A 26,427-nucleotide genomic window follows, 5' to 3' on the forward strand; every position below is an offset into this window, starting at 1 on the left:
ACTAAATGCCAAATTATGGAAAACCATGCTTGTACCACTTTTTAATCAATATTTTTGATAGAGCATAATTCCTCAGCTTAATTTTGCAGTGTCTACAGGTAAAAGTAGAATAACTGCTTCATTCCCTTTCTCTTCTTTTCTTTGTCCCCAGGAGCATGAGCAACTCACCTATTCCTCCACAAGGTCCAAGGCCCCCAGTGTCATCATCACAGGTCTCAAGCCAGCCACCAAGTACATTTTTCATATCCGAGTGAGGACTGCAGCAGGATACAGTGGCTACAGTCAGAAGTTTGAGTTTGAAACAGGAGATGAAAGTAAGTTTCATACAAAAGTGTAAAGTAAGTTGTTAATTTAAGTGTGGTTTCAGTCTGTCCTGGTAGCTGAAAATCTAATGTCCCAAACTTTGAATAATCTTATTGAGCAGAACTCTATTCATGTAAATACTCATAGTCATTTCAGTTAATGTGTCGGGGCTATTGTTAAATATTTCTATGAAATGCCTTGCTCTATCACAACTGTAATGTAGTCCAAATATGTCTCTTTATGCAGAATTCATCACTCAGACCATAACATAGTGAGTCTCAATGGATGGTGTTTGCCTAACTGTTCACCAATCTCGGCATCATAACATGATACTAATGAATACTTGGAAGAGAGTAAAGCCATGAGCAAATGATTTTAGCAGTTAGTTCAAAATTCTGCAGCTTTGGCTTGTTCAATTCAGTTCACTTTAGTCACTCAGTCATGTCCGACTCTTTGAGACCCCATGGACCATAGATGCCAGGCCTCTCTGCCCATCACCCTTATATTAGATCAATAAAAACAGTGGTCAAGAGACAAACTCCACTGAAATGCACTTAAATTCAAATGTAGGTGCATTTGCTTGATTAGAAACTCAATTTCATAGCCTCAAATGTAATATACAGTATGCTTGGGGCTGGTGCACTGGGATGACCCAGAGGAATGGTATGGGGAGGGAGGTGGGAGGGGGGTTCAGGATAGGGAACATATGTGCACATTCTATAGAATTTTTATAATTCTTACATAAGAATTTTTATATTAAATTTGCTATTATTGAATTCTTATACAAATATAGATATTTTAACAATGATAGAAACATGTGTTTTTACTGTAATTAAATAGTTATTTTTCCATTGAAGTACATAGCAAAAACCATGTATATCATCCTTATAAAGATAGCAATGTGATGGATTTCTAAAATAATAAAAAAAAAAAATCAATGGTGGAGCTGGGTTTAGAATGAACATGACATTTAATGCCATGTTACATGACTTTGGAACACCTTACTCTCCTTATCTCTCATTTTGGTTTTTAATATATTGAGACTATGAAATTACCACAGCTTTCTTATCTATTCGTCTGCTGATGGAAATCTAGGTTGCTTGCATGTCCTGGCTATTATAAACAGTGCTATGATGAACATTGGGGTACACATGCCTATGTCCTCCTCTAGGAGTTTTATAGTTTCTGGCCTTATATTTAGATCTTTAATCCATTTTGAGTTTATTTTTGTGTATGGTGTTAGAAAGTGTTCTAGTTTCATTCTTTTACTAGTGGTTGACCAGTTTTGCCAGCACCACTTGTTAAAGAGATTGTCTTTTCTCCATTGTATATTCTTGCCTCCTTTGTCAAAGATAAGGTGTCCATAGGTGCATGGGTTTATCTCTGGGATTTCTATTTTGTTCCATTGATCTATATTTCTGTCTTTGTGCCAGTACCATACTATCTTGATGACTGTGGCTTTGGAGTAGAGCCTAAAGTCAGGCAGGTTGATTCCTCCAGTTCCATTCTTCTTTCTCAAGATTGCTTTGGCTATTCGAGGTTTTTTGTATTTCCATACAAATTGTGAAATCATTTGTTCTAGCTCTGTGAAGAATATCATTGGTAGCTTGATAGGGATTGCATTGAATCTATAGATTGCTTTGGGTAGTATACTCATTTTCACTATATTGATTCTTCTAATCCATGAACACGGTATATTTCTCCATCTATTAGCATCCTTTTTGAGTTCTTTCACCAGTGTTTTATAGTTTTCTATATATAGGTCTTTAGTTTCTTTAGGTAGATATATTCCTAAGTATTTTATTCTTTCCGTTGCAATGGTGAATGGAATTCTTTCCTTAATTTGTCTATTTTCTCATTATTAGTATATAGGATGTATAGTGTATAGGATGTATAGGGATAGTGTATAGGGATTTCTGTGTGTTGATTTTATATCCTGCAACTTTACTATATTCATCGATTAGCTCTAGTAATTTTCTGGTGGAGTCCTTAGGGTTTTCTATGTAGAGGATCATGTCATCTGCAAACAGTGAGTTTTACTTCTTCTTTTCCAATTTGGATTCCTTTTATTTCTTTTTCTGCTCTGATTGCTGTGGCCAAAACTTCCAAAACTATGTTGAATAGTAGTGGTGAAAGTGGGCACCCTTGTCTTGTTTCTGACTTTAGGGGAAATGCTTTCAATTTTCACCATTGAGGATAATATCTGCTGTGGGTTTGTCATATATAGCTTTTATTATGTTGAGGTATGTTCCTTCTATTCCTGCTTTCTGGAGAGTTTTCATCATAAATGGATGTTGAATTTTGTCAAAGGCTTTCTCTGCATCTATTGAGATAATCATATGGCTTTTATTTTTCAATTTGTTAATGTGGTGTATTACATTGATTGATTTGTGGATATTGAAGAATTCTTGCATCCCTGGGATAAAGCCCACTTGGTCATGATGTATGATCTTTTTAATGTGTTGTTGGATTCTGATTGCTAGAATTTTGTTAAGGATTTTTGCATCTATGTTTATCAGTGATATTGGCCTGTAGTTTTCTTTTTTTGAGGCATCTTTGTCAGGTTTTGGTATTAGGGTGATGGTGGCCTCATAGAATAAGTTTGGAAGTTTACTTTCCTCTGCAATTTTCTGGAAGAGTTTGAGTAGGATAGGTGTCAGCTGTTCTCTAAATTTTTGGTAGAATTCAGCTGTGAAGCCATCTGTACTTGGGCTTTTGTTTGCTGGAAGATTTCTGATTACAGTTTCAATTTCTGTGTTTGTGATGGGTCTGTTAAGATTTTCTATTTCTTCCTGGTTCAGTTTTGGAAAGTTGTACTTTTCTAAGAATTTGCCCATTTCTTCCATGTTGTCCATTTTATTGGCATATAATTGCTGATAGTAGTCTCATGATCCTTTGTATTTCTGTGTTGTCTGTTGTGATCTCTCTATTTTCATTTCTAATTTTATCAATTTGATTTTTCTCCTTTTGTTTCTTGATGAGTCTGGCTAATGGTTTGTCAATGTTATTTATCCTTTCAAAGAACCAGCTTTTGGCTTTGTTGATCTTTGCTATGGTCTCTTTTGTTTCTTTTGCTTTTATTTCTGCCCTAATTTTAAAGATTTCTTTCTTCTACTAACCCTGGGGTTCTTCATTTCTTCCTTTTCTACTTGCTTTAAGTGTGGAGTTAGGTTATTGATTTGACTTCTTTCTTGTTTCTTGAGGTATGCCTGTATTGCTATGAACCTTCCCCTTAGCACTGCTTTTACAGTGTCCCACAGGATTTGGGTTGTTATGTTTTCATTTTGATTTGTTTCTATGCATATTTTGATTTCTTTTTTGATTTCGTCTGTGATTTGTTGGTTATTCAGCAGCGTGTTGTTCAGCCTTCATATGTTGAAATTTTAATAGTTTTTCTCCTGTAATGGAGATCTAATCTTACTGCATTGTGGTAGAAAGATGCTTGGAATGATTTCTATTTTTTTGAATTTACCAAGGCTAGATTTATGGCCCAGGATGTGATCTATCCTGGAGAAGGTTCCATATGCATTTGAGAAAAAGGTGAAATTCATTGTTTTGGGGTGAAATGTCTTATAAATATCAATTAGGTCTAACTGGTCTATTTTATCATTTAAAGTTTGTGTTTCCTTGTTAATTTTCTGTTTAGTTTATCTATCCATAGGTGTAAGTGGGGTATTAATGTCTCCCACTATTATTGTGTTATTGTTAATTTCCCCTTTCATACTTGTTAGCATTTGTCTTACATATTGTGGTGCTTCTATGTTGGGTGCATATATATTTATAATTGTTATATCTTCTTCTTGAATTGATCCTTTGGTCATTATGTAGTGTCCTTCTTAGTCTCTTTTCACAGCCTTTGTTTTAAAGTCTATTTTATCTGATATGAGTATTGCTACTCCTGCTTTCTTTCAGTCTCTATTTGTGTGGAATATCTTTTTCCAGCCCTTCACTTTCAGTCTGTATGTGTCCCTTGCTTTGAAGTGTGTCTCTTGTAGACAACGTATATACATAAGGGTCTCGTTTTTGTATCCATTCAGCCAGTCTTTGTCTTTTGGTTGGGGCATTCAACCCATTTACATTTAACGTAATTATTGATAAGTATGATCCCATTGCCATTTACTTTATTGTTTTGGGTTCAAGTTTATACACCCTTTATGTGTTTCCTGTCTAGAGAATATCCTTTAGCATTTGTTGGAGAGCTGGTTTGGTGGTGCTGAATTCTCTCAGCTGTTGCTTGTCTGTAAAGCTTTTGATTTCTCCTTCATATTTGAATGAGATCCTTGCTGGGTACAGTAATCTGGGCTGTAGGCTATTTTCTTTCATCATTGTAATTATGTCCTGCCATTCCCTCCTGGCCTGAAGAGTTTCTATTGAGAGATCAGCTGTTATCATTATGGGAATCCCCTTGTGTGTTATTTGTTGTTTTTCCCTTGCTACTTTTAATATTTGTTCTTTGTGTTTGATCTTTGTTAATTTGATTAATATGTGTCTTAGGGTGTTTCGCCTTGGGTTTATCCTGTTTACTCACTGGGTTTCTTGGACTTAGATGATTATTTCCTTTCCCATTTTAGGGAAGTTTTCAACTATTACCTCCTCAAGTTATTTTCTCATGGTCTTTCTTTTTGTCTTCTTATTCTGGGACTCCTATGATTTGAATATTGGTGTGTTTAACATTGTCCCAGAGATCTCTGAGATTGTCCTCATTTCTTTTAATTTGCTTTTCTTTTATGCTCTCTGATTCATTTATTTCTACCATTCTATCTTCTACCTCACTAATCCTATCTTCTGCCTCCGTTATTCCACTCTTGGTTCCCTCCAGAGTGTTTTTTATATCATTTATTTCATTATATATTGACTCTTTTTTATTTCTTCTAGGTCCTTGTTAAACCTTTCTTGCATCTTCTCAATCTTTGTCTCCAGGCTGTCTATCTGTGATTCCATTTTGTTTTCAAGATTCTGGATCATTTTCACTATCATTATTCAGAATTCTTTATCAGGTAGATTCCCTCTCTCTTCCTCTTTTGTTTGGTTTGGTGGGCATTTATCCTGTTCCTTTACCTGCTGGGTATCCCTATGTCTCTTCATCTTATTTATATTGCTGTGTTTGGGGTGGCCTTTCTGTATTCTGGCAGTTTGTGGAGTTCTCTTTATTGTGGAGTTTCCTCACTGTGGGTAGGGTTCTCCGGGTGGCTTGTCAAGGTTTCCTGGTTAGGGAAGCTTGTGTCAGTGTTCTGGTGGGTGGAGCTGGATTTCTTCTCTCTGGAATGCAATGAAGTGACCAGTAATGAGTTATGAGATGTCAATGGGTTTGGAGTGACTTTGGGTAGCATGTATATTGAAGCTCAGGGCTATGTTCCTGTGTTGCTGGAGAATTTGCATGATATGTCTTGCTCTGGAACTTGTTGGCCCTTGGGTGGTGCTTGGTTTCAGTGTAGGTATGGAGGCGTTTGATGAGCTACTGTTGATTAATGTTCCCTGGAGTCAGGAGTTCTCTGGTGTTCTCAGGATTTGGACTTAAGCCTCCTGCTTCTGGCTTTCAGTCTTATTTTTACAGTCGCCTCAAGACTTCTCCATCTATATAGCACCAATGATAAAAACATCTAGTTTAATGTTGAAAAGTTTCTCCACAGTGAGGGACACCCGGAGAGGTACACGGAGTTACATGGAGAAGAGAAGAGGGAAGAGGGAGATAGAGATGACCAGGATGAGATGAGGTGGAATCAAAAGAGGAGAGAGCAAGCTAGCCAGTAATCACTTCCCTTTGTGCTCTCCACAGTCTGGATCCCTCAGAGATGTTCACGGAGTTACACAGAGAAGAGAAGTGGGAGGAAGGAGACAGAGGTGACCAGGAGGATAAAGGGGGGAATCAAAAGGAGAGAGACAGATCTAGTCAGTAATCAGTTCCCTAAGTGTTCTCCACAGTCCAGAACACACAAAGAGATTCACAGAGTTGGGCAGAGAAGAGAAGGGGAAGGGAGGAGATAGAGGCAACCTGGTGGAGAAAAATTAGAGTCCAAAGGGGGAGATCGCAATCAGGCCAGTGATCTTGCTCCCAAGTAAAAATGGGTAATGGAGATTGGGTTCTTAAAGGTGCAAAATTGATAACAAATACCAAAAAGCAAAGATTAAAAATCTAGAGTAGAGGTTGGATTTTCAAAAATACAAAATTAAAGGAAAAACAAAGAAAAGTCAGAAGGATTATAATATATATATATATATATATATATATATATATATATATATGAAGTTTGCTTTAAAAAATAGGGTCTCTCTCTCTCTTTTTTTTCCAAAGTAATAGTAGGTTATAAAAATGAAAATTAAAGGAGTAATAGAGGACTTATAAATAAAAAAATTAAAGAATGATAGTAAAAATATATCTAGGACGTTCTCTCATGTTGTTGTGGGCAGTGTGGGGTCAGTTCATTTTCGGATAGTTCCTTGGTCCAGTTTATATTTCTCAAGAGCTATAGGCCCCTTCCTATGTAGTCAGTACTAACTACAGTGTTTTAATCCATTGCACCTGTCACTTCCAAGGAGGTTCCCTCTGTTTTAGCTTCTGTTTGCTGGTCTCTTCAGTGTCTAATTTCCACCCTGACACAGGGGGCGGTGGTGGACACTTTTTTAGGCTCACTTGTTCAGTCATGCTGTGGGGAGGGAGGGACACTGCAAACAAATAACACTGGCATGTGCTCACAGTGTCTCGGCCACACTGGGTTTCCCCCCACTTACGGCGTATGTGCTTTCCTGTCTACATTGCTGAGGCTCTAGGTTGCTCTGCCAGGAACTGTCTGAGGCTGGCCCTGGGTTGTATGCACTTCCCAGGTCTAAGCCACTCAGATTCAGGCACTCCGGTAATCCTCAGAGGTGCAGACTCAGTTGGGCCTGCGTTTTGTGCCCTTCCCAGGTCTGAGCAGCTCAGGTGACCAGGTGTTTAGCGAGCACGGTCGCTGCAACTTATTGCCTCGCCCATCCCTGCCGCTTGGTTTTCTGGGTGTACAACTGGCGCACCCAGTCATTGACCATCCAGATGTTGACCATCCAGAATCCCAAGAGTCTTGGTTAGCAACAAAGCCTGTGTGCAGTTTGGTAGATAATGCCTCTCTGGGGGTGCAATTGCCCGCTTCTGGCTCTGGCTGCCCTCGCCTGCCTGTCACCAGGCAGGGGTATGGGCCAGGCTAGCTCTGCTCAGTCCTTTGTTCTGTGAGTGGACCTGATGGTATCTTAGGTTAGGGCTTTTCGCGTGGCTCTAGTCAGTCCTTTGTTCTGTGAGCGGGCCTGGCGGTGTCTTGCTACTGCTACTGCTGCTGCTGCTAAGTCGTTCCAGTCATGTCCAACTCTGTGAAACCCTGTAGATGGCAGCACACCAGGCTCCCCCATCCCTGGGATTCTTCAGGCAAGAACTCTGGAGTGGGTTGCCATTTCCTTCTACAATGCATGAAAGTGAAAAGTGAAAGTGAAGTCACTCAGTCGTGTCTGACTCTTCACGACCCCATGGACTGCAGCCCACCAGGCTCCTCCGTCCATGGGATTTTCCAGGCAAGAGTACTGGAGTGGGGTGCCATTGTGGTGTCTTAGGTTAAGGCTTTTCGCGTGGTAACTATCCCACAGTCTGGTTTGCTATCCCAAGTTAGTTTCCTCAGATTGCCCTCAGGGCATTCAGGCCTGGTCCTTACTCTAAACAATGCAGCCCTCACCTCCCTGCCCAACCCCCACTTGCTAGTGGTGGATGCAGGCGTCTGCGCTGCTTCTCCGCTGGGGGTGTTACCATTGGGCACATAATCTGTTGGTTTTAATTATTTACTTATTTTTCCTCCTGGTTATGTTGCCCTCTGTGGTTTCAAGGCTCGCCACAGACTCAGCAGTGAGAGTGTTTCTGATGTTTGGAAACTTCTCTCTTTTTTAAGAGTCCCTTCCCGGGATGGAGCTCCATCCCTACCTCTTTTGTCTCTCTTTTTTTTCTTTTATGTTTTTTCCTACCTCCTTTCGAAGACAATGGGCTGCTTTTCTGGGTGCCTGATGTCCTCTGATGGCATTCAGAAGTTTTTTTGTGGAATTTACTCAGCGTTCAAATGTTCTTTTGATGAATTTGTGGGGGAGAAAGTGGTCTCCCCGTCCTATTCCTCTGCCATCTTAGGACCGCCCCCTGTAACTCATTTTAGAAACTAAGGTAGCTTTATCCAAATCTAATAATCAATTAGTGAAAGTGCAGGATTAAACCCTTAGATGCACCTGACAGCAGCAGACAGCAGAAGTCATGTTCTGAATTACTAACTTGTAAATGTCATGAAAGTGACTTTTATTCTACCCTTGAAGAGACATAGTGTTTGAGACGAGCCTAGAAAAATATGTGTGTGTAAACCTGGATTTTGGGTGCATAGAGTGATTCCCAAGTCAATTTACAGCCTGAAGGAAAATCATTTAAAGGATCATTTTTTATCTGGTTAGCTTTAAATTGCATTTTCAAAGCATGCTGTTTATATCTAGAAGAGAGTTTCAGTGAATTATGTCATAGTAGGGTATGGGTAGGTTTACTATAAATTTAGGAATATAATGATATGAATCCCAACTGACAGCATCAGTCTTTTTCTCTATACACTCTCCTAGGGCATCTTTAAATCTTTATAGCTTTTGTTTTTCTTTAGTACTGTCTGAACTATTGTAATGTCAACTTTCTTTTTAAGTTCTCTCTTGTGTATTCTGTTTAATTAACTGACTTCATAATGCTTAGAGATGGGGTGTGAAGTGGGGAGGTGAGATTAGTTACTCTCTCATTTGATACAGGTTCAGATGTTTTTGAAGTAAGTAAAATAGTTTACAATGTAATCCTCTTTAGCCATATCTATTTTACTTTGTTCAACATTTAGTTTACTAAAAACTAATGAGACAGTAATGTAAAATAAGAAATAATTCCTTTCAAAATCATAATGTTCTGAATTAATTACTTGTGCTCTACAAACACAGTACAAGAGCTATCACCGTGATTCCTCTTGCTGTTTTAGACCAGTGGTTGGACTTTTTTCTAGAGTCAGAATATACAAGTGAAAACTGACCAGCATGGTGAAAGAATACTAATTATGACTGGTGGCACTATAAAAAGAGCCTCCCTGAACTATAGCTATCGGGATCCCCTTTTCCTAAGTCTATAGAACAACTTCAGTATATATGTTGTACAGGAAGAGAGGATTGATAGATCTATGGATAAGTAAGTAGAAAGTCAGTCATATTTAGTTACAAAAGGAAAGCCTTTTATGTTTTGATACTAACATTCCATATGTCTGCCAGTCTCTCTTAGGACTAATAACATATAGCTAAATATTTTAAATAATATTTTCACTAATAGCATTTATTGAATGGTTAATATGTACAGGTCTCTTTATTAGGCACTGTAATTGAACCCCGCCCCCCATCTTTTTGGAACAGATTTAACAAATTACAATAAAATACAGACTCGGTAGTAAGAAAAAAGAACATATGGATATTCCATGAGGATCTTTTTGAAAGATAGGTGAAGGATAGATAGGTGTTAGTTACAAGCTCTCTAATAAAAGAATTTTCTCAAAGTTAATATAAAATCCATATTATGTTCCAAAGTATCAAACACACACACGCACACCCTACACAGTAGTCAAGTACAGGGCTTTTGGCTTATATGGATAAAACAAAAGAAATTTTTATCTGCCTCATATTAGGTTTTATTTCTGAGCTTATTTTTCTGGAGAAAAATGTGCTTCTTTCAACAAAGAAAATAAAATTGAAAGAAAAGAAACAACAAAGAAAATAAAATTGAAAAGCTATTTACACAGCCAATAATGTTATCCATATTCTTACAAACTGCTTGACAAACCATATTTGATTCAATATTAATAAAATCTGTGAAAATCACACCTACATTGTTAAAAATAAATAATTTAATGATAACAAAATAAAGAGTTTGTTTTCATTTAAAACACCACCAATATTTATTTGATGTTCAAATACTTTTTTTTAGGTTCATTTTTGAAACCAAAATAAGATATATCCTGCTATATTGCAGTCAAATTAAACATTTTACTTATATACTATAAGAGAACTTGTGAAGCTGTCAAAAGGTAGGAGAACCCATAGCTTGGAGCCAATTTTTGAAAGAATCTGGGACTTTACATGTAATTTACCTCTCCCATTGTCTTAATGGTTACTCAGATGATCCAGGAGACTTAATACACAGTCAGCATATAAACAATTCAATTCTTTTCCCCTAAAAGATTAATTATACATTAAATTTTAACAAAATGTAAATTTAGGTTTTCCACTGTAGGCTACCTGAAGCACTTTTATAGCACAAAAGCTGTATCTGTCAATATTTCACACTATTATTTACCAAAAGTAGTAACAATGGACTAGACTTATATCACTTAAATAACCACATAAAAATCATTGTAATCAGCATTAACTAACCCAAGTATAAATTATTGAATCATGGTGTTTCAAATTAGAACCTTCTGTCTTACATGTTTATACAAAAAGTGTTACATAGATACAAATGAATAAATTTAATAGCTTAGTTATTTTGAAAACATCCACAAAATTTAGCTATTTTAGCATGTTTTCATATTTAAGCAATTTGATTAGCTTTAACAGTTTATGGATGGGAAATGATCCTGAAAATTAAGGTGCAAGACTGTGTTTCTAATTTCTTCCTTAATCTATTTTTCATGCCCTCATTTGACTAATTTTTGTACTAAACTTTCTATACACTTAAAAACTACAAATCATTAGATATATTCTACTGAGCAATATGTGAATTTCTCAACAAATATTCAAGTCTTTTCTCATCTAATCCAAATTGACCTTGTTTCTGTCCTATCTCCCTGTAGTTCACATACACCCTAGGAAAATATATAAATGCTTCATACATGAAATTTTTTGACTGTTCATCATATCTAAGCTGCATCTGTGAGTTCCAACTGGAAGATTTAGAAACCTATCACATTCAAAATGGTCAGTCCGCTCACATGCTACCCCACCTAAAGTGTTTTTGATCAGTCCAGTAACAAATAGTCACTCTTTCCTCAGACTTTCTATGATATTTTATTGTGTGAGGACTTAATTCTTCACTAAGTTGTTAGCTCCTTGAGGTCAAGAACTGTAACCTGTGTATCTTTGCATCTCATAAAATGTCTTATGCATAATTTCTAATACACATTTAATTAAATATATGAAGAATGTATAATTTCAAAATATGGAAGAATAGCATGTTGTCTGCCAGTCAAAAAGAAAAGAATCAAATATTTTTCTTTCCCACAGTAAGCAATACTGCTTGCTATATTTTGGATAATAAGCTGTAACTGATTTGAATGGTGTAGAAATATGATGTATGCCTTTTAGTTACAAATTAATTGTTAGTATAAAGTTTGGAGGCATTTGAAGTAGAGTAAAATGAATTTTTTGTTCTTAAATAGATTTTCCTCCTTAAACACCTTTTAAAAAATCTCTATTATGTTTGATTCAGTCTATTTGTTGAAACCCAATCTGGACTACTTTAATTATCAAGGATGAAATTAGCTACATCATTATTAACAGGCACTAGAAATTTGGGGATGATTATTAATGGTAAAGCATGAAGCAGAAAGAGGACCAGCTGACCCTGGTGGAGTAATAAAAAGTTAATTAATCAGGCAGGAGGCAGATTTCATATTTATGAGTCTTCTCAGAGGAGGATGAATTCCAGTATATGAGGCTTTAATTTGAAATAATTTTCAATCAATAGCACACTTTCAATGTTGGCAGCCATAGCTATCTAAATGCAAACATCAGTAGGAGAGGAAAATTTTCTAGCAGTTATGTTGTCTGAATATAAATTGTCCTACCTTATGATACAATGAAGACCTCTCATAAGACTTTTTGCTTAAGCTAGCTAGATGCTTTTTCAGCATGTCATAAAAGAAATCCATACTTTGGTGATAGAAGTTTAAGGTAACTTCTAACGTTTATATTTTATAACAACAGGTCATATTTATTGAGTTATAATTAGGATTCAAATACTATTTAATTATTTATGGCTACTAATATACTTACAACTTTTGAAGGGGGTGCTATTATCAGGCCTATTCTATGGATTGGAAAACTGAAATATAAAGTTGTGTAACTTACCAGGTCCCCACAACTAGTAAGTGTTGAAATGGGGATATTCCGGCATCAGGTCCTTTTCATGCTCGGAATTTGAACTGAGTTCCCTTTCTACCTAGTCAGTGTTTTTACTTTTCTTATTCAGGTTGCTCACTACTTCTAATTTTCTACATGATTGTTTTTTATTCTTACCTCCAATTCTCCACCCTCCTTTAATTAATAATATTCCTCCTTAAAATAATATGTGATTGATTTTCAGAAGACTGTAATTATTGACAAATCATTATGCATTAACTTCAGAGGGTTATGTGTGTTTTAAAATAGATTTATCGATTAATGCACATTTGGTAGACCTAATGTGACACTATACAGGGTCAAACTGATGCAGTCAGTTTGATCCTTAAATGTGCAGAGACTTGATGAAGAGTGACTATTTGCATAGAAAATAGAAGTCTCTTTTTAAGAAGCCTGCATTGACAAAAAAAGATTTTTTTTTTCAGTTTTACATGGATCCAATAAAGATTTTAAATGATGAGAACCTGGCTTATGTACCATAAAACAGATTGAAAGCCTTAATATGAAAAATATTAAAGATTATAAGTTTGCTAAATGGGCTTGAAAGAAAATCATTAACTATTAACAGGTACTTAGAAGTTGTAAAATGTGTATATCAATGTGCAATGTTACAATTTGGATCAAATCTAAAGGGGAATGAGCAATCAGTGATGGATCTATTTCTTAGAATCTAGTTTTTAATACAATAACCTATAGCAACATAAACAAAAATATGATTTCTTTAGGATATAAGCTGTCATTCCTTGGCCAGAATTTTTTTTTAAATCAAGAGCCATTTCCTATTCATTTTTGTGCCTTATGTATTGCTTTGCATGTGCCTGGAAATACAGAAAAGAATTACAGAGATAAATAATATACATTCTCTGTCTTTCAGCTCACAACTAACCGCACTAGAAGCTCTCATAACCGAGTTCCTTATTTATGTCATTTCTAAAGTCTAATTTTAATTTGACTTGATTTGAGATAAGATGGATTTTTTCCTATCAGCCATCATATAAATTGCCTAAACTTTTCTGTCAAGCTATTCAACTTTACAACCTTGAATTCTTTAACAGAGCAAAAAGTGTTCTTAAGACAGCTCAAATTGCTCTAAATTTAGTGAAAAATATATTCCACAGGTAATACTTGGAGATTTAGAATCATTCTTTCAGCTACACAAATCAGCTTTGTTGACTTATGTTGTGAAGTGGCTTTTTTTTAATGTCATATTTTAGTTGTTGGAAAAGCATCAAGGGCAAAGTTAAGAAAGCCTAATCTCTTAATATAACCATATGGAACCTATCCAGAACTACAGATAAGATTCTTAATTATGGTTGACCTCTCACCCTCATCTGGTGCATGATCATGCACTATTCTCAAGGCGGGGTTTAATTGTGATGTTCAGTTATTGCTTCTATAATGCATTTAGGGTAATTCCAGCTAGCGTAGGGTGATGTCCAATGGCAATACATAGATGTGGCTCTTACAGCAAAGGTAGAAATACATGATGTTGGGATCAAAGTGTCCTTTAGAAGCCATGGACTTCAAAGGTGATACAATCCAGAGTCTTGGTTCTTTTCATAACTTTATTTCCTATTTCTCGATTGAATTCTATCCACCTGGTAATCTGTCATTTTCAGAGCCCCCCCAAAAAAATGCAAGTTGAATAAAAGAGTTGTCAAAATGTCCAAGCCAGGTGAAAAGTACTTTATGTAAAATATATAAATACTAAACATTATCTGCCAATGTCAAAACATAAAGATAAACATAGTTTGAATTTTATTTGCCACAGTACCAATATGCAGCAAAAAATAGTTTTAAATAATCTAATGCAACATCTTTTAACTGCTTATTAACCCAACATAAGGCATCTATCTGTTTTTGCCTTTATCTTATGGTGAAGTCACAATACTGAATGGACAGATATTTATAAAATAAACCCAGCCAGCTCTACCATGGCCACTGTGAAGAATTAAGAAGCAGCTTAAGTATTTGTGTTACACGGTACTTTTTTGAGGGAAACAGTAGTTCAGTGAATTTAAATTGAGTAACAGGAATTCTTGGCAAAATAACAGGAGCCATTTAAAAGATTTAGCTGTGTATGCACAAATCTGAGCAAGACATGCATAAGTGTGTTACTGACTATGCCACAAGCAAAGGAGCAAAGCATGGCAACCTTGCCACCAGATATAAAAGAGCTGATTCACAACAAACTGAATTCCATATTCTCTTAAGTGTTTGGAACACTGAGCGTCCTTTGAAAATGCTTTTGGACTATAAGTATATTTAAATTAAACAGTTATTTTATATGTGCTGTATACAAAACAGGAAAGCAGATTGAATGATTTTTTTCAACAGTTTCAACTTTTCTGTAAACAATAAACATTGCAATATAACTTACTGAAGTTAGCATACATATGTATATGTATATATTTTTATATGTATGTGTGTGTGTGTGTGCATGCTAAGTCCAACTCTTTGTGACCCCATGGTTGTGTCCAAGTCTTTGTGACCCCATGGACTGTAGCCCACCAGGCTCCTCTGTCCATGAGATTCTCCAGGCAAGAATACTGGAGTGAATTGCCATGCCCTCTTCCAGGAGATATTCCCACTTAGGGATAGAACCCGTTTCTTATGTCCCCTGCATTGGTAGGCAGGTTCTTTACCACTAGTGCCACCTGGCAAGTCCATATATGTGTATGCTGTGCTGTACTTGGTGGCTTAGTGGTGTCCAACTCTTTGCGAACCCATGAACTGTAGTCTACCAGGGTTCTCTGTCCATGGGGATTCTCCAAGCAAAAATACTGGAGTGGGTTTCCATGCCCTCCTCCAGGAGATCTTCCCAACCCAGGGATCAAACCCAGTTATCCTGCATTGCTGGATTCTTTACTGTCAAAGACACCAAGGAAGTCCAAGAATAGAGTGGGTAGCCTATCCCTTCTCAAGGGGATATTCCCAAACCAGGAATTGAATTGGAGTCTCCTGCATTGCAGGCAGATTCTTTACCAGCAGAGCTACCAGGGAAGCCCCACATATGTGCATCAGTTCAGTTGTTAAGTCAGGTCGGACTCTGTTACTCCTTGGACCACAGCACACCAGGCTTCCCTGTCTGTCACCAACTCCCAGAGCTTACTCAAACTCACGTCCATTGAGTCGGTGATGCCATCTAACCATCTCATCCTCTGTCATCCCCTTCTCCTCCTGCCTTCAATCTTTCTGAGAATCAAGTGCTTTTCTAATGAGTCAGTTCTTCACATCAGGTGGCCAAAGTATTGGAGTTTCAGCTTCAGCACCAGTCCTTCTAATGAATATTCAAGACTAATTTCTTTTAGGATTGACTGGTTTGATCTCCTTGCAGTCCCATATATACATATATAATATATTCATATATGATATACATATGTCCTACATTTATACACACTTCCTATCCTCATTCTGAGATGAAGGAATAATATTGGCAATGCTTCCAATGTTCTTGGATGAGTTTTTATCCTTAGAAGTAAGAGTTTATTTCTAACTTTGATACAAAGTTTATTCCTAAATTTGACATAATGAGAAGGAAAGTAAAGGGCACTTGAAAGGAAGCAGCAAACGGTAAAGCACACAGAAGAAAGTTCAGTTGTTCAATTTATTTATTCCTTCACTCAACAAAAAATATTAATAAGGGCAAGATATAGAGGCAAGCACTGGGAAGTCAAAGATGAGAAGAATAAACTTGTTCCTGGCTTTCACAAAAGCTAATTGAGAGGTTCAGAAAATTACACAAGGTTACAATACAGGGTTACATGTGACAGTTCAAGGAGCACACAGAGAAAAACCCAAATATGTCAAGGAAAGTTTCTAAAAAAAAAAAAAAAATGCCCTGAAGGAGACTTTAAAGTTGAATAAAACTTCACTGTCGAAATTATGGGGATGGAGAGTGGGATGACAGGGTTGGGAACTCTCTCGTGTGTGCAGATAGAGATGAAATTGTATCAGACTTTCTAGCAACAGAAAAAAATAATTCAATATGCTTAGGACTGTGGTCTTCCAAGTGTGAATGCTGCACCAGAAGCATCCAGCAACACCTGGGAACATGTTAGAAATGCTCCTTTTCAGACCCTAATTCACACTTAGTGAATCAGAAACTCTGGGGCCCAGGGGTCAACCGAGCATTCTGTTTTAACGAGTCTTCCAAGTAATTCCAGTGCATGCTTTATTTAGAAAACCAGCAACTTCATCAGAGGGTACAAAGGATAGGGGTAAGGAATGACAGGCTGATAATCCTGGTATAGGAAATATAGGATAAGGGGCTGATTCATAGGCAGGGGCCATATCATGGCATCTGTTTATTATCTTGCCACTGAAGCTAAAACCTTCTTGAGTTTTTATTTTTCTTCCAGTTATCTGTTGTTTTGGAGACAGAGAAGACTGTCTGAGCAAGCTTGCCATAACTGACTTTTCTGAAACCATTGCTAATACATCTAATTATTTCATCACCTTTACTTCATCCACCCTAAAAATAAATCCTTCCAAATACATATTCATTTTCATAACTATAGCTGTCATAACTTCCAAATTCCCTAGAGATGATTTTAGCCTTAAAAATTCACCCTTACAGAATGTGCTGGAATCTTGGGAATCATCCATTTAAATTCTAGCACATGCTTGCTATCTGCCAGCATGTGAGTCTGCATATTTCTCCTTGACAGTTCATATTTGGTTTCTGGACTTTCAAGACACAGTGAATTATGACCTGCTCACCAGAGCCTCCTGAGAAAACTGGAACTGAGCCATCCTATGCCAAACCTTCATGAAAGTTGGTCAGTTGAAGAAGTCCTGGAAATTAAGTTATCTGGGACACTTCATGAATCTCTATATCATAGAAGTAAAGGTGCTATGTTAGCAAAGCAAAGTTAGACACCAAGATAAATGTGCCACCCGACTGTGTCCAGGCTAGGTTACTTAGTTGTCTGTTCTAATTGCTAAAGGAAAATGGTATATTCAGGTAGAAAATACAGGAGTTGGTATCTTGGCTCATGAGGATTCTCTGCTATAGACTTTAATTCCTCATCAATTAAATAAAGGTAATGTGCCAAATTATCTTCCCTTGCTATAAAAATGAGAAACTTCCTAGTGAACTGATTTAGCACTTGGGCCAGACCAGTCTGCCTCAGCATTCAAGCTCTGCTACTCTCTAGGTATTAGACCCTGAGGAAGGCAAATAATGTGTTTAAGTTTTAATTTTCTCATCAGGACACACAAAATGTATTCATTTGTTTGTACACTGATTCATTCAACAAGTATCTGTGAGAACCCCTTCTGCATCTTTACTAAGTGCTATTCTACACTCACTTTCCCAAGAGGCACTAGTGGTAAAGAACCCACCTGCTAATGCAGAAAGACATAAGAGATGTGGGTTCGATCCCTGGGTTGGAAAATCCTCTGGAGGAAGGCATGACAACCCATTCCAGTGTTCTTGCCTGGAGAATCCCATGGTCAGAGGAGCCTGGCAGACTACAGTCCATGAGGTTGTGAAGAGTTGGACATGACTGAAATGACTTGGCATGACTTCTACATGCTAGAAATAAAGCAAAAACAAGATTCCTGCTCTTCCATAGCTTATGGAAGGAGAGAAACAGAGGAGAAAGACAACACACAGCAATAAGTATAATATTTAGAATGTTAGGCGATGCAGAGCTAAGGTGTATTACCTCAATCTCTCCTTTAGGAGAGCACTCTGCTTTTTCTTTCAGCTCATAGGAGTGCTGCTTGCTGAAGACTCAACAGCTGAATTCCTTACTGGGTACTGCCTCTGTTCAAAAGAGGTTATATGCCCCAGAGACAACCCCTCTTTCCCCAAGGGCAGCCAGAGTTGAAAACTTGCTTAATGAGAGGCATAAAGATTAGTCTCATCACTTCAATTCAGGACAACTCTGAAGGGCCAGTTCAGCTCCAGAACTACCTAAGATTGGTTGAGGTCTTTCTAGCCACCACATCGCTGTTCAACTACTCCATTTTCCCATTTCTGCTTCTCTCACTCTCCTACATGTCCATGCTGAGGTCACTCTTCAATAAACCTACAGCATGCAGAGCCCCATAGAAGAGTCTGTGTCCCAGGAAACTCCCATCTAGGAAAGATGATGGGAAGTGCTCTGGAGAAGAGTAAAGCTGAAGGGAGGTTTGGGAGTGACTCCCTCCTGTTGTGGTTATGAAATGTTAACTCTCATTATAACCTTAATTGTCACTGAACTTGGCAGCTAACAAAAAATGTCAAAGAAAAGGGCCTTGCCCTTGGTCATGAAGAAAAGGAAAGATGTAAAGGAAAGCATAAAGAACAAGGACATTTTTATGATAGCAACTGATTAGAGCAATTCCATTTGGCCAATAGTTCACAGATAAATAGACAACTAAAGAGTAGCAATGAAGAAGAATTTTGGTTAAAAGCTCAAGCTTTGCACTGAATCCTGGATTTAAATCTTTTTTTAAAAACTTTTTTTTTTTTTTTATTGGAGAGTGTTTGTTGTTGTTGTTTATTCTCTGTTGTGTCTGACTGTTTGCAACCTCATGGATTATAGCCCACCAGGCTACTCTGTCCATGGGATTTCTCAGGCAAGGATACTGGAGTGGGTTGCCATTTCCTTCTCTAGAGGATCTTCCTGACCCAGGGATCAAACCCACTTTTCCTGCATTTTCAGGTAGATTCTTTACCTTTGAGTCACGAGGAAGCCCTGTATTGGAGTTTAGTTATCTGTATACATGTATCTATTCTTTTTCAAATTCTTTTCGCATTTAGGTTGTTGCATAATATTGAGCAGGGCTCTCTGTGTTATACTACTTTCTAGATATCAGATTTGAGTAAGTCAGTTAGCCACCCTATGTCTCAGTTTCTGTGTTTGAAAAATGGGGAGAAGAATGCCACCTACTTTCTAGTGTTCTTCTGAGTATGCAGTGTAAAATTCTTAGCAGATTATCCAGCCTCATGTGGTTAGAGCTCACTAAGTATTGGTTATTAATACTGACTTTGAAGTGAAGTGTTAGTCTCTCAGTCATGTCTGACCCTTTGTGACCCCATGGACTGGGGCTCCCCAGGCTCTTCTGTCCATGGGATTTCCTAGGCAAGAATACTGGAGTGGGTAGCCATTTCCTTCTCCAGGAGATTTTCCTGACCCAGGGATTGAACCCTAGTCTCCTGCCTTGCACACATACTCTTTACTGTGTGAGCCACTGGGGAAGCTCAATACTGACTTTATTGGTATTAATTTTCAACTCTGACATTCTGCTTCAGCAAATTCAATACTATACTTAAAAAAAAACTAAACAAAACATTTAGTTTTGTTTAATTGTCTTCATTGTCTTCTTGTAGAATGTAGACAGTCTACAATAGCAACCAAGTCATTCTCTGATTCTTCCCTCTGGCATTTATTTTTCATGCCCATTTTTAGCTTAGTTTGAGATTAGTTGGCTAGTTTTAGTGTTGGTGTTTGCTTAATTTTTACAGGTAACCTATAAGGATGAGTGAGATTACCCAAGATGAGCTGACCTTCCAAGGCTTAAGCAATGAAGATTCAGCCAAGGAAGCCCCACACTTCAACTTGTGAGATATCAGTCCCATTGCAGCAATATTATCTTGTGGACCCAAAACCACTGTCCCTCCTGTTTCAATGTAATCAAATTATTTATGGGTCAGGCTACCTTTCTTTTAAATATTTAAATTACAAAAAGCCAAGTGTCAACAGGCAGTGTAGCATAATGATTAGAAGCTCATACTCAAAAATAGACTGTTTGTTTATCTGGTTCTGCCATTGCTGTCTACATGACCATGGACAGGTTACTTAAACTCTGTGCCTTAATTTCTCCAACGATAAAGTGAAGCTAAAAATACTACTATATCATATGATTGTTGTGAAGATTAAATGGGTTGGTACCTGTGAAGTGTTTAAAACTGTGAATGGCATATGAAAGCACTTTAAACAGTGTTTGCTATAGTAATTGCTACCCTTCTTCTGAGGGAGACTCCTTCACTGAGTGCAATATAAATTTTCGAGTGAACCTGTGATAGAAAATTTTAAAAGAAAAGAATTAAGAAGAAAGAAAAAGAATGTAATTCTACCGAGAATGCTCGCTTATGGTACCCTCTGTGGAATCCTCTTCAGTTTTCAAGTAGAAATGACATGATTTATGTACCTATAACCACCTACCCCACTATAAATATTTAAAAAATAAATAAATAACTAAAAAAATTATTTCCTTGAAAAATAATATGCAACCCACAGAAAATCATATGTACTTATACCTTGAAAACTATGCTTTTGGCTCAGAATAGGTATCAGTTATGCTATGACTTCTATAAGTAATAAGCATAGAATATCTTATTTGATGAAGAATTTTTACTCTTTCAAATTATGGAATAAATTTCCAGGTTGAGAATTTTTAACTTTTATAAAGTCGTATTTTTGCTTGCAAAATGACTAGAAGGAGGCCTACTCCATTCTTTTCCAAATTAACCTAAGTTGCCTGGCCAAACAGAGCACCAAGTGGAAACATACCAAGGAGATTTGGGTTATCTAATTACCATTAGCACATTCTTCTTTGTTCTGTCATGTTCTGTACTGCAACTCAAAATCCCTTTTGAATCCTTTTCAATTGTTGACAGCTAATTTCTATCCATTAGAGACCTACTTCTCACTGTTTGTATTTATCCATCTTAGGAGCTGCATCTTTTTAAAACCAGCTATCTGTCTTTTTGTCATTTTCTCTCTCTCTTCTTGCTTAACTGTCCACTGGGATGATAGATTTCAAATTATATTAAGCATAAACATGTAGTTAAGATATGCAACTAACACCCATAGTCATTTTCTTTTAAGTTATGCACTTTAACAGTTGCTATTTACTTTAAGGATTTTAAAAGTATATCATTCATAATTAGACTCTATCCTACCTTGAGATTATTAATAGAAGCAGGCAATATAAATTTAATGTGCTTTTATTAAAAACATACTTTTGCATATGAAACTGTCTCTGTCACCATTTCCCCTAGTGTTCTTACTGCCTAAGATAGAGAAATACTTTACAGAAATGAAGGTCAAAAGTAAGTAAATAAAAGGTTGATAGGGTAATTATATTCTTACCTTGATCAGTGATATTCAGAGACTGCTACAGCCTTAGAACTTGTATACATAAGAAGAGAAGGAGCATCTTACTTGGCCCATGACTGGGAAGATAGTTGAGAGAGCCTTATATGCAACCTTAGCTTAAGACTTCCAGTAGCTTATGCTCTGGAAATCAGGGGATTAGGACAAGTGAAGAATGCCAATAATCAGTACGGAAAATAAAAGCAATTCCGGCAAATATTTTCTGTCAATCTTCAAGAGAGAAGCAATATAGAAAAGTCACTGGAAACTACCTAGATTATACGCACCTCCACTGCTGGGGGTAAGAGGTGGTACTTAACAAATGAATCAGTCCAGTAAACATATGGAATTTAGAAATTCTTCTCATGGGTTTTAAAGGAGAATAGAAGTGACCTCTATTACACTTTTTGCTAATTATCTAGAATTACTTAAAATATTGTTTAACAGAATGCACCCAGACATATAAATAACTGATGTAATATCATTAATATAATTCATTAGACTTAAGAGAATTACAGTTAAAGTTACATTTCATGTTTTAGGAATAAACCTGAATGCTTGCAGCTATAAGTAGCATGACTTTTCCCACATATATACTAATGTATCTAAATTGCCCTTAATTTTTATAAGAATGCTTTCTCAGAAACTTTGATTAACTAAACAAAGGATTGTTGGTTTTTTCACTTGCATTTCTCTCCCCGCTAAAAACTATTCAAGGCAGTTTAAAACACATGTAAAAAATGTTTTGTAAATTTGTACTAGAAGTAAAAGATTAGTTCCATAAAAACAAGAAGGAACGAGTCTTGTCTTGATAGTTATTACTAGCAGTGTATGTGTGCACCATCTCTACCTTTGAGACTTCTGGCAGCAGCAGAGACTAAAGAAGTGGTCAGACTCTTAATATTAAGCCCAAATGCTGTAGGAAATATATAAGGAGGAAATTGAGATTAATGGCCTCAAGCAGAGTTTTTTTCACCAAAGGCAGAAGTTTGTTTCATGTGATGTTTTCTGATAACAACTTTTCATAAAAGCAAGCCTGACTGAGGTAAAGCACCACTGCTTGAAGGTGGCTTTTCCAATGGTATCAGTCAGTCAGTCAGTTCAGTCGCTCAGTCATGTCTGAGCTAAATTAACAAAAAAGAGATACAAGAATATGCCTGGTAGGACTAGAGAGGAAATGTGGGGAGTAAACCTAGGCTTCAAAAAGGGCTAAAAAGCCCTGGTCCAGACGGCTTCACAGCTGAATTCTACCAAAAATTTAGAGAAGACCTAACACCTATCCTGCTCAAACTCTTCCAGAAAATTGCAGAGGAAGGTAAAGTTCCAAACTCATTCTATGAGGCCACCATCACCCTAATACCAAAACCTGACAAAGATCCCAAAAAAAAGAAAACTACAGGCCAATATCACTGATGAACATAGATGCAAAAATCCTTAACAAAATTCTAGCAATCAGAATCCAACAACACATTAAAAAGATCATACACCATGACCAAGTGGGCTTTATCCCAGGGATGCAAGGATTCTTCAATATCTGCAAACCAATCAATGTAATACACCACATTAACAAATTGAAAAATAAAAACCATATGATTATCTCAATAGATGCAGAGAAAGCCTTTGACAAAATTCAAGATCCATTTATGATAAAAACTCTCCAGAAAGCAGGAATAGAAGGAACATACCTCAACATAATAAAAGCTATATATGACAAACCCACAGCAAACATTATCCTCAATGGTGAAAAATTGAAAGCATTTCCTCTAAAGTCAGGAACAAGACAAGGGTGCCCACTTTCACCATTACTATTCAACATAGTTTTGGAAGTTTTGGCCACAGCAATCAGAGCAGAAAAAGAAATAAAAGGAATCCAAATTGGAAAAGAAGAAGTAAAACTCTCACTGTTTGCAGATGACATGATCCTCTACATAGAAATCCCTAAAGACTCCACCAGAAAATTATTAGAACTAATCAATGACTATAGTAAAGTTGCAGGATATAAAATCAACACCCAGAAATCCCTTGCATTCCTATACACTAATAATGAGAAAACAGAAAGAGAAATTAAGGAAACAATTCCATTCACCATTGCAACGGAAAGAATAAAATACTTAGGAATATATCTACCTAAAGAAACTAAAGACCTATATATAGAAAACTATAAAACACTGGTGAAAGAAATCAAAGAGGACACTAACAGATGGAGAAATATACCATGTTCATGGATTGGAAGAATCAATATAGTGAAAATGAGTATACTACCCAAAGCAATCTATAGATTCAATGCAATCCCTATCAAGCTACCAACAGCATTCTTCACAGAGCTAGAACAAATAATTTCACAATTTGTATGGAAATACAAAAAACCTCGAATAGCCAAAGCGATCTTGAGAAAGAAGAATGGAACTGGAGGAATCAACCTACCTGACTTCAGGCTCTACTACAAAGCCACAGTTATCCAGACAGTATGGTACTGGCACAAAGACAGAAATATAGATCAATGGAACAAAATAGAAAGCCCAGAGATAAATCCACCCACATATGGACACCTTATCTTTGACAAAGAAGGCAAGAATATACAATGGATTAAAGACAATCTCTTTAACAAGTGGTGCTGGGAAATCTGGTCAACCACTTGTAAAAGAATGAAACTAGAGCACTTTCTAACACTATACACAAAAATAAACTCAAAATGGATTAAAGATCTAAATGTAAGACCAGAAACTATAAAACTCCTAGAGGAGAACATAGGCAAAACACTCTCTGACATACATCACAGCAGGATCCTCTATGACCCACCTCCCAGTATATTGGAAATAAAAGCAAAAATAAACAAATGGGACCTAATTAACCTTAAAAGCTTCTGCACATCAAAGGAAACTATTAGCAAGGTGAAAAGACAGCCTTCAATATGGGAGAAAATAATAGCAAATGAAGCAACTGACAAACAACTAATCTCAAAAATATACAACAAACTCCTACAGCTCAACTCCAGAAAAATAAATGACCCAATCAAAAAATGGGCCAAAGAACTAAATAGACATTTCTCCAAAGAAGACATCCAGATGGCTAACAAACACATGAAAAGATGTTCAACATCACTCATTATCAGAGAAATACAAATCAAAACCACTATGAGGTACCATTTCACACCAGTCAGAATGGCTGTGATCCAAAAGTCTACAAGTAATAAATGCTGGAGAGGGTGTGGAGAAAAGGGAACCCTCTTCCACTGTTGGTGGGAATGCAAACTAGTACAGCCACTATGGAGAGCAGAGTGGAGATTCCTTAAAAGACTGGAAATAGAACTGCCTTATGATCCAGCAATCCCACTGCTGGGCATCCACACTGAGGAAACCAGAAGGGAAAGAGACACGAGTACCCCAATGTTCATCGCAGCACTGTTTATAATAGCCAGGACATGGAAGCAACCTAGATGTCCATCAGCAGATGAATGGATAAGAAAGCAGTGGTACATATACACAATGGAGTATTACTCAGCCATTAAAAAAAATACATTTGAATCAGTTCTAATGAGGTGGATGAAACTGGAGCCTATTATACAGAGTGAAGTAAGCCAGAAAGAAAAACACCAATACAAAATACTAACGCATATATATGGAATTTAGAAAGATGGTAACAATAACCCTGTGTACAAGACAGCAAAAGACACACTGATGTATAGAACAGTCTTATGGACTCTGTTGGAGAGAGAAAGGGTGGGAAGATTTGGGAGAATGGCATTGAAACATGTAAAATATCATGTATGAAACGAGTTGCCAGTCCAGTTCGATGGACGATACTGGATGCTTGGGGCTAGTGCACTGGGACGACCCAGAGGGATAGTATGGGCAAGGAGGAGGGAGGAGGGTTCAGGGTGGGGAACACATGTATACCTGTGGTGGATTCATTTTGATATTTGGCAAAACTAATACAATTATGCAAAGTTTAAAAATAAAATTAAAGAAATATATATCTGAAATAAGAATATCGCACTTTCATTTTCCTTAATAAATATTTTAAAAATAAAACATTAATTATTAAAAAAAAAAAAGGGCTAAAAACAAGAAATCAGAAACTCTGAAATGAAAGGCAAGCATTCTTTCTCTTGATCTACACAGCCACGCATCTCTGTTTCTCTCTAAAGACTAGTTTTACCTGTCTGTGTTCATTTAGGAAAGGATATCTATCTGCCCCATGACTTGCAAATTCACATTTCCCTTTCATATCAATCATGGACTAAAATTGGCAAATACTGTGAATCCTATCCCAAATTCCTGGAAGAGAGGCCATGAATGACCCAGTTTGAGTCCGATCTCCATCCCTAATCCAATTCATGTCTGGGAGCCTAAGCCAGAGAGAACAGTCTTCTAAGACCGTACCCTGGGGGTGGAGGCAAGTTTTCAGAGACAGGACTGAAGAGATATCCTAAGAGATGCTTGAAAAGTGAAAGTAAAAGTCACTCAGTCCTGTCCCATTCTTTGCGACCCCATGGACTATACAGTCCATGGAATTCTCCAGGATGGAATACTGGAGTGAGAGTCTTTTCCTTCTCCAGGGGATCTTCCCAACCCAGGGATCGAACCCAGGTCTCCCACATTGCAGGCAGATTCTTTACCAGCTGAGCAGCAAGGGAGCCCTTACTAAAATTTTAATGCTAGTCTTTAATGAGTGCTTAGATTCTCTATTCTTGTATTGAGGGATGATGCAGGTGCTTTAAAAATAAGATGAAGAAGATGCAGAAATCTTTCCACTATTAAGGCCAAGATATCCAACCAATATTTTTGCTCATGTGAAAATAAAATCTCCCCACATTTGCACTGAAATGGGCTGCAGGCAAAGCAAAGACCAT

At 37.0% G+C, this 26,427-nt stretch overlaps 1 protein-coding gene across 1 annotated transcript in view; it reads left to right on the plus strand.

Moving 5' to 3' along the window:
- The window catches only part of EPHA6 (EPH receptor A6), a 1,024,550-nt gene that overhangs the window by 693,232 nt on the left and 304,891 nt on the right, over positions 1 to 26,427 (plus strand). The window contains exon 7 of the mRNA XM_055567870.1: positions 152 to 314. Within this exon, the coding sequence (XP_055423845.1) occupies positions 152 to 314 (163 nt within the window). The remainder of the gene's footprint in view (positions 1 to 151; positions 315 to 26,427) is intronic.

The sequence above is a fragment of the Bubalus kerabau genome, chromosome 2, assembly GCF_029407905.1.
Source record: "Bubalus kerabau isolate K-KA32 ecotype Philippines breed swamp buffalo chromosome 2, PCC_UOA_SB_1v2, whole genome shotgun sequence".
NCBI classification, from domain to species: Eukaryota; Metazoa; Chordata; class Mammalia; order Artiodactyla; family Bovidae; genus Bubalus; species Bubalus kerabau.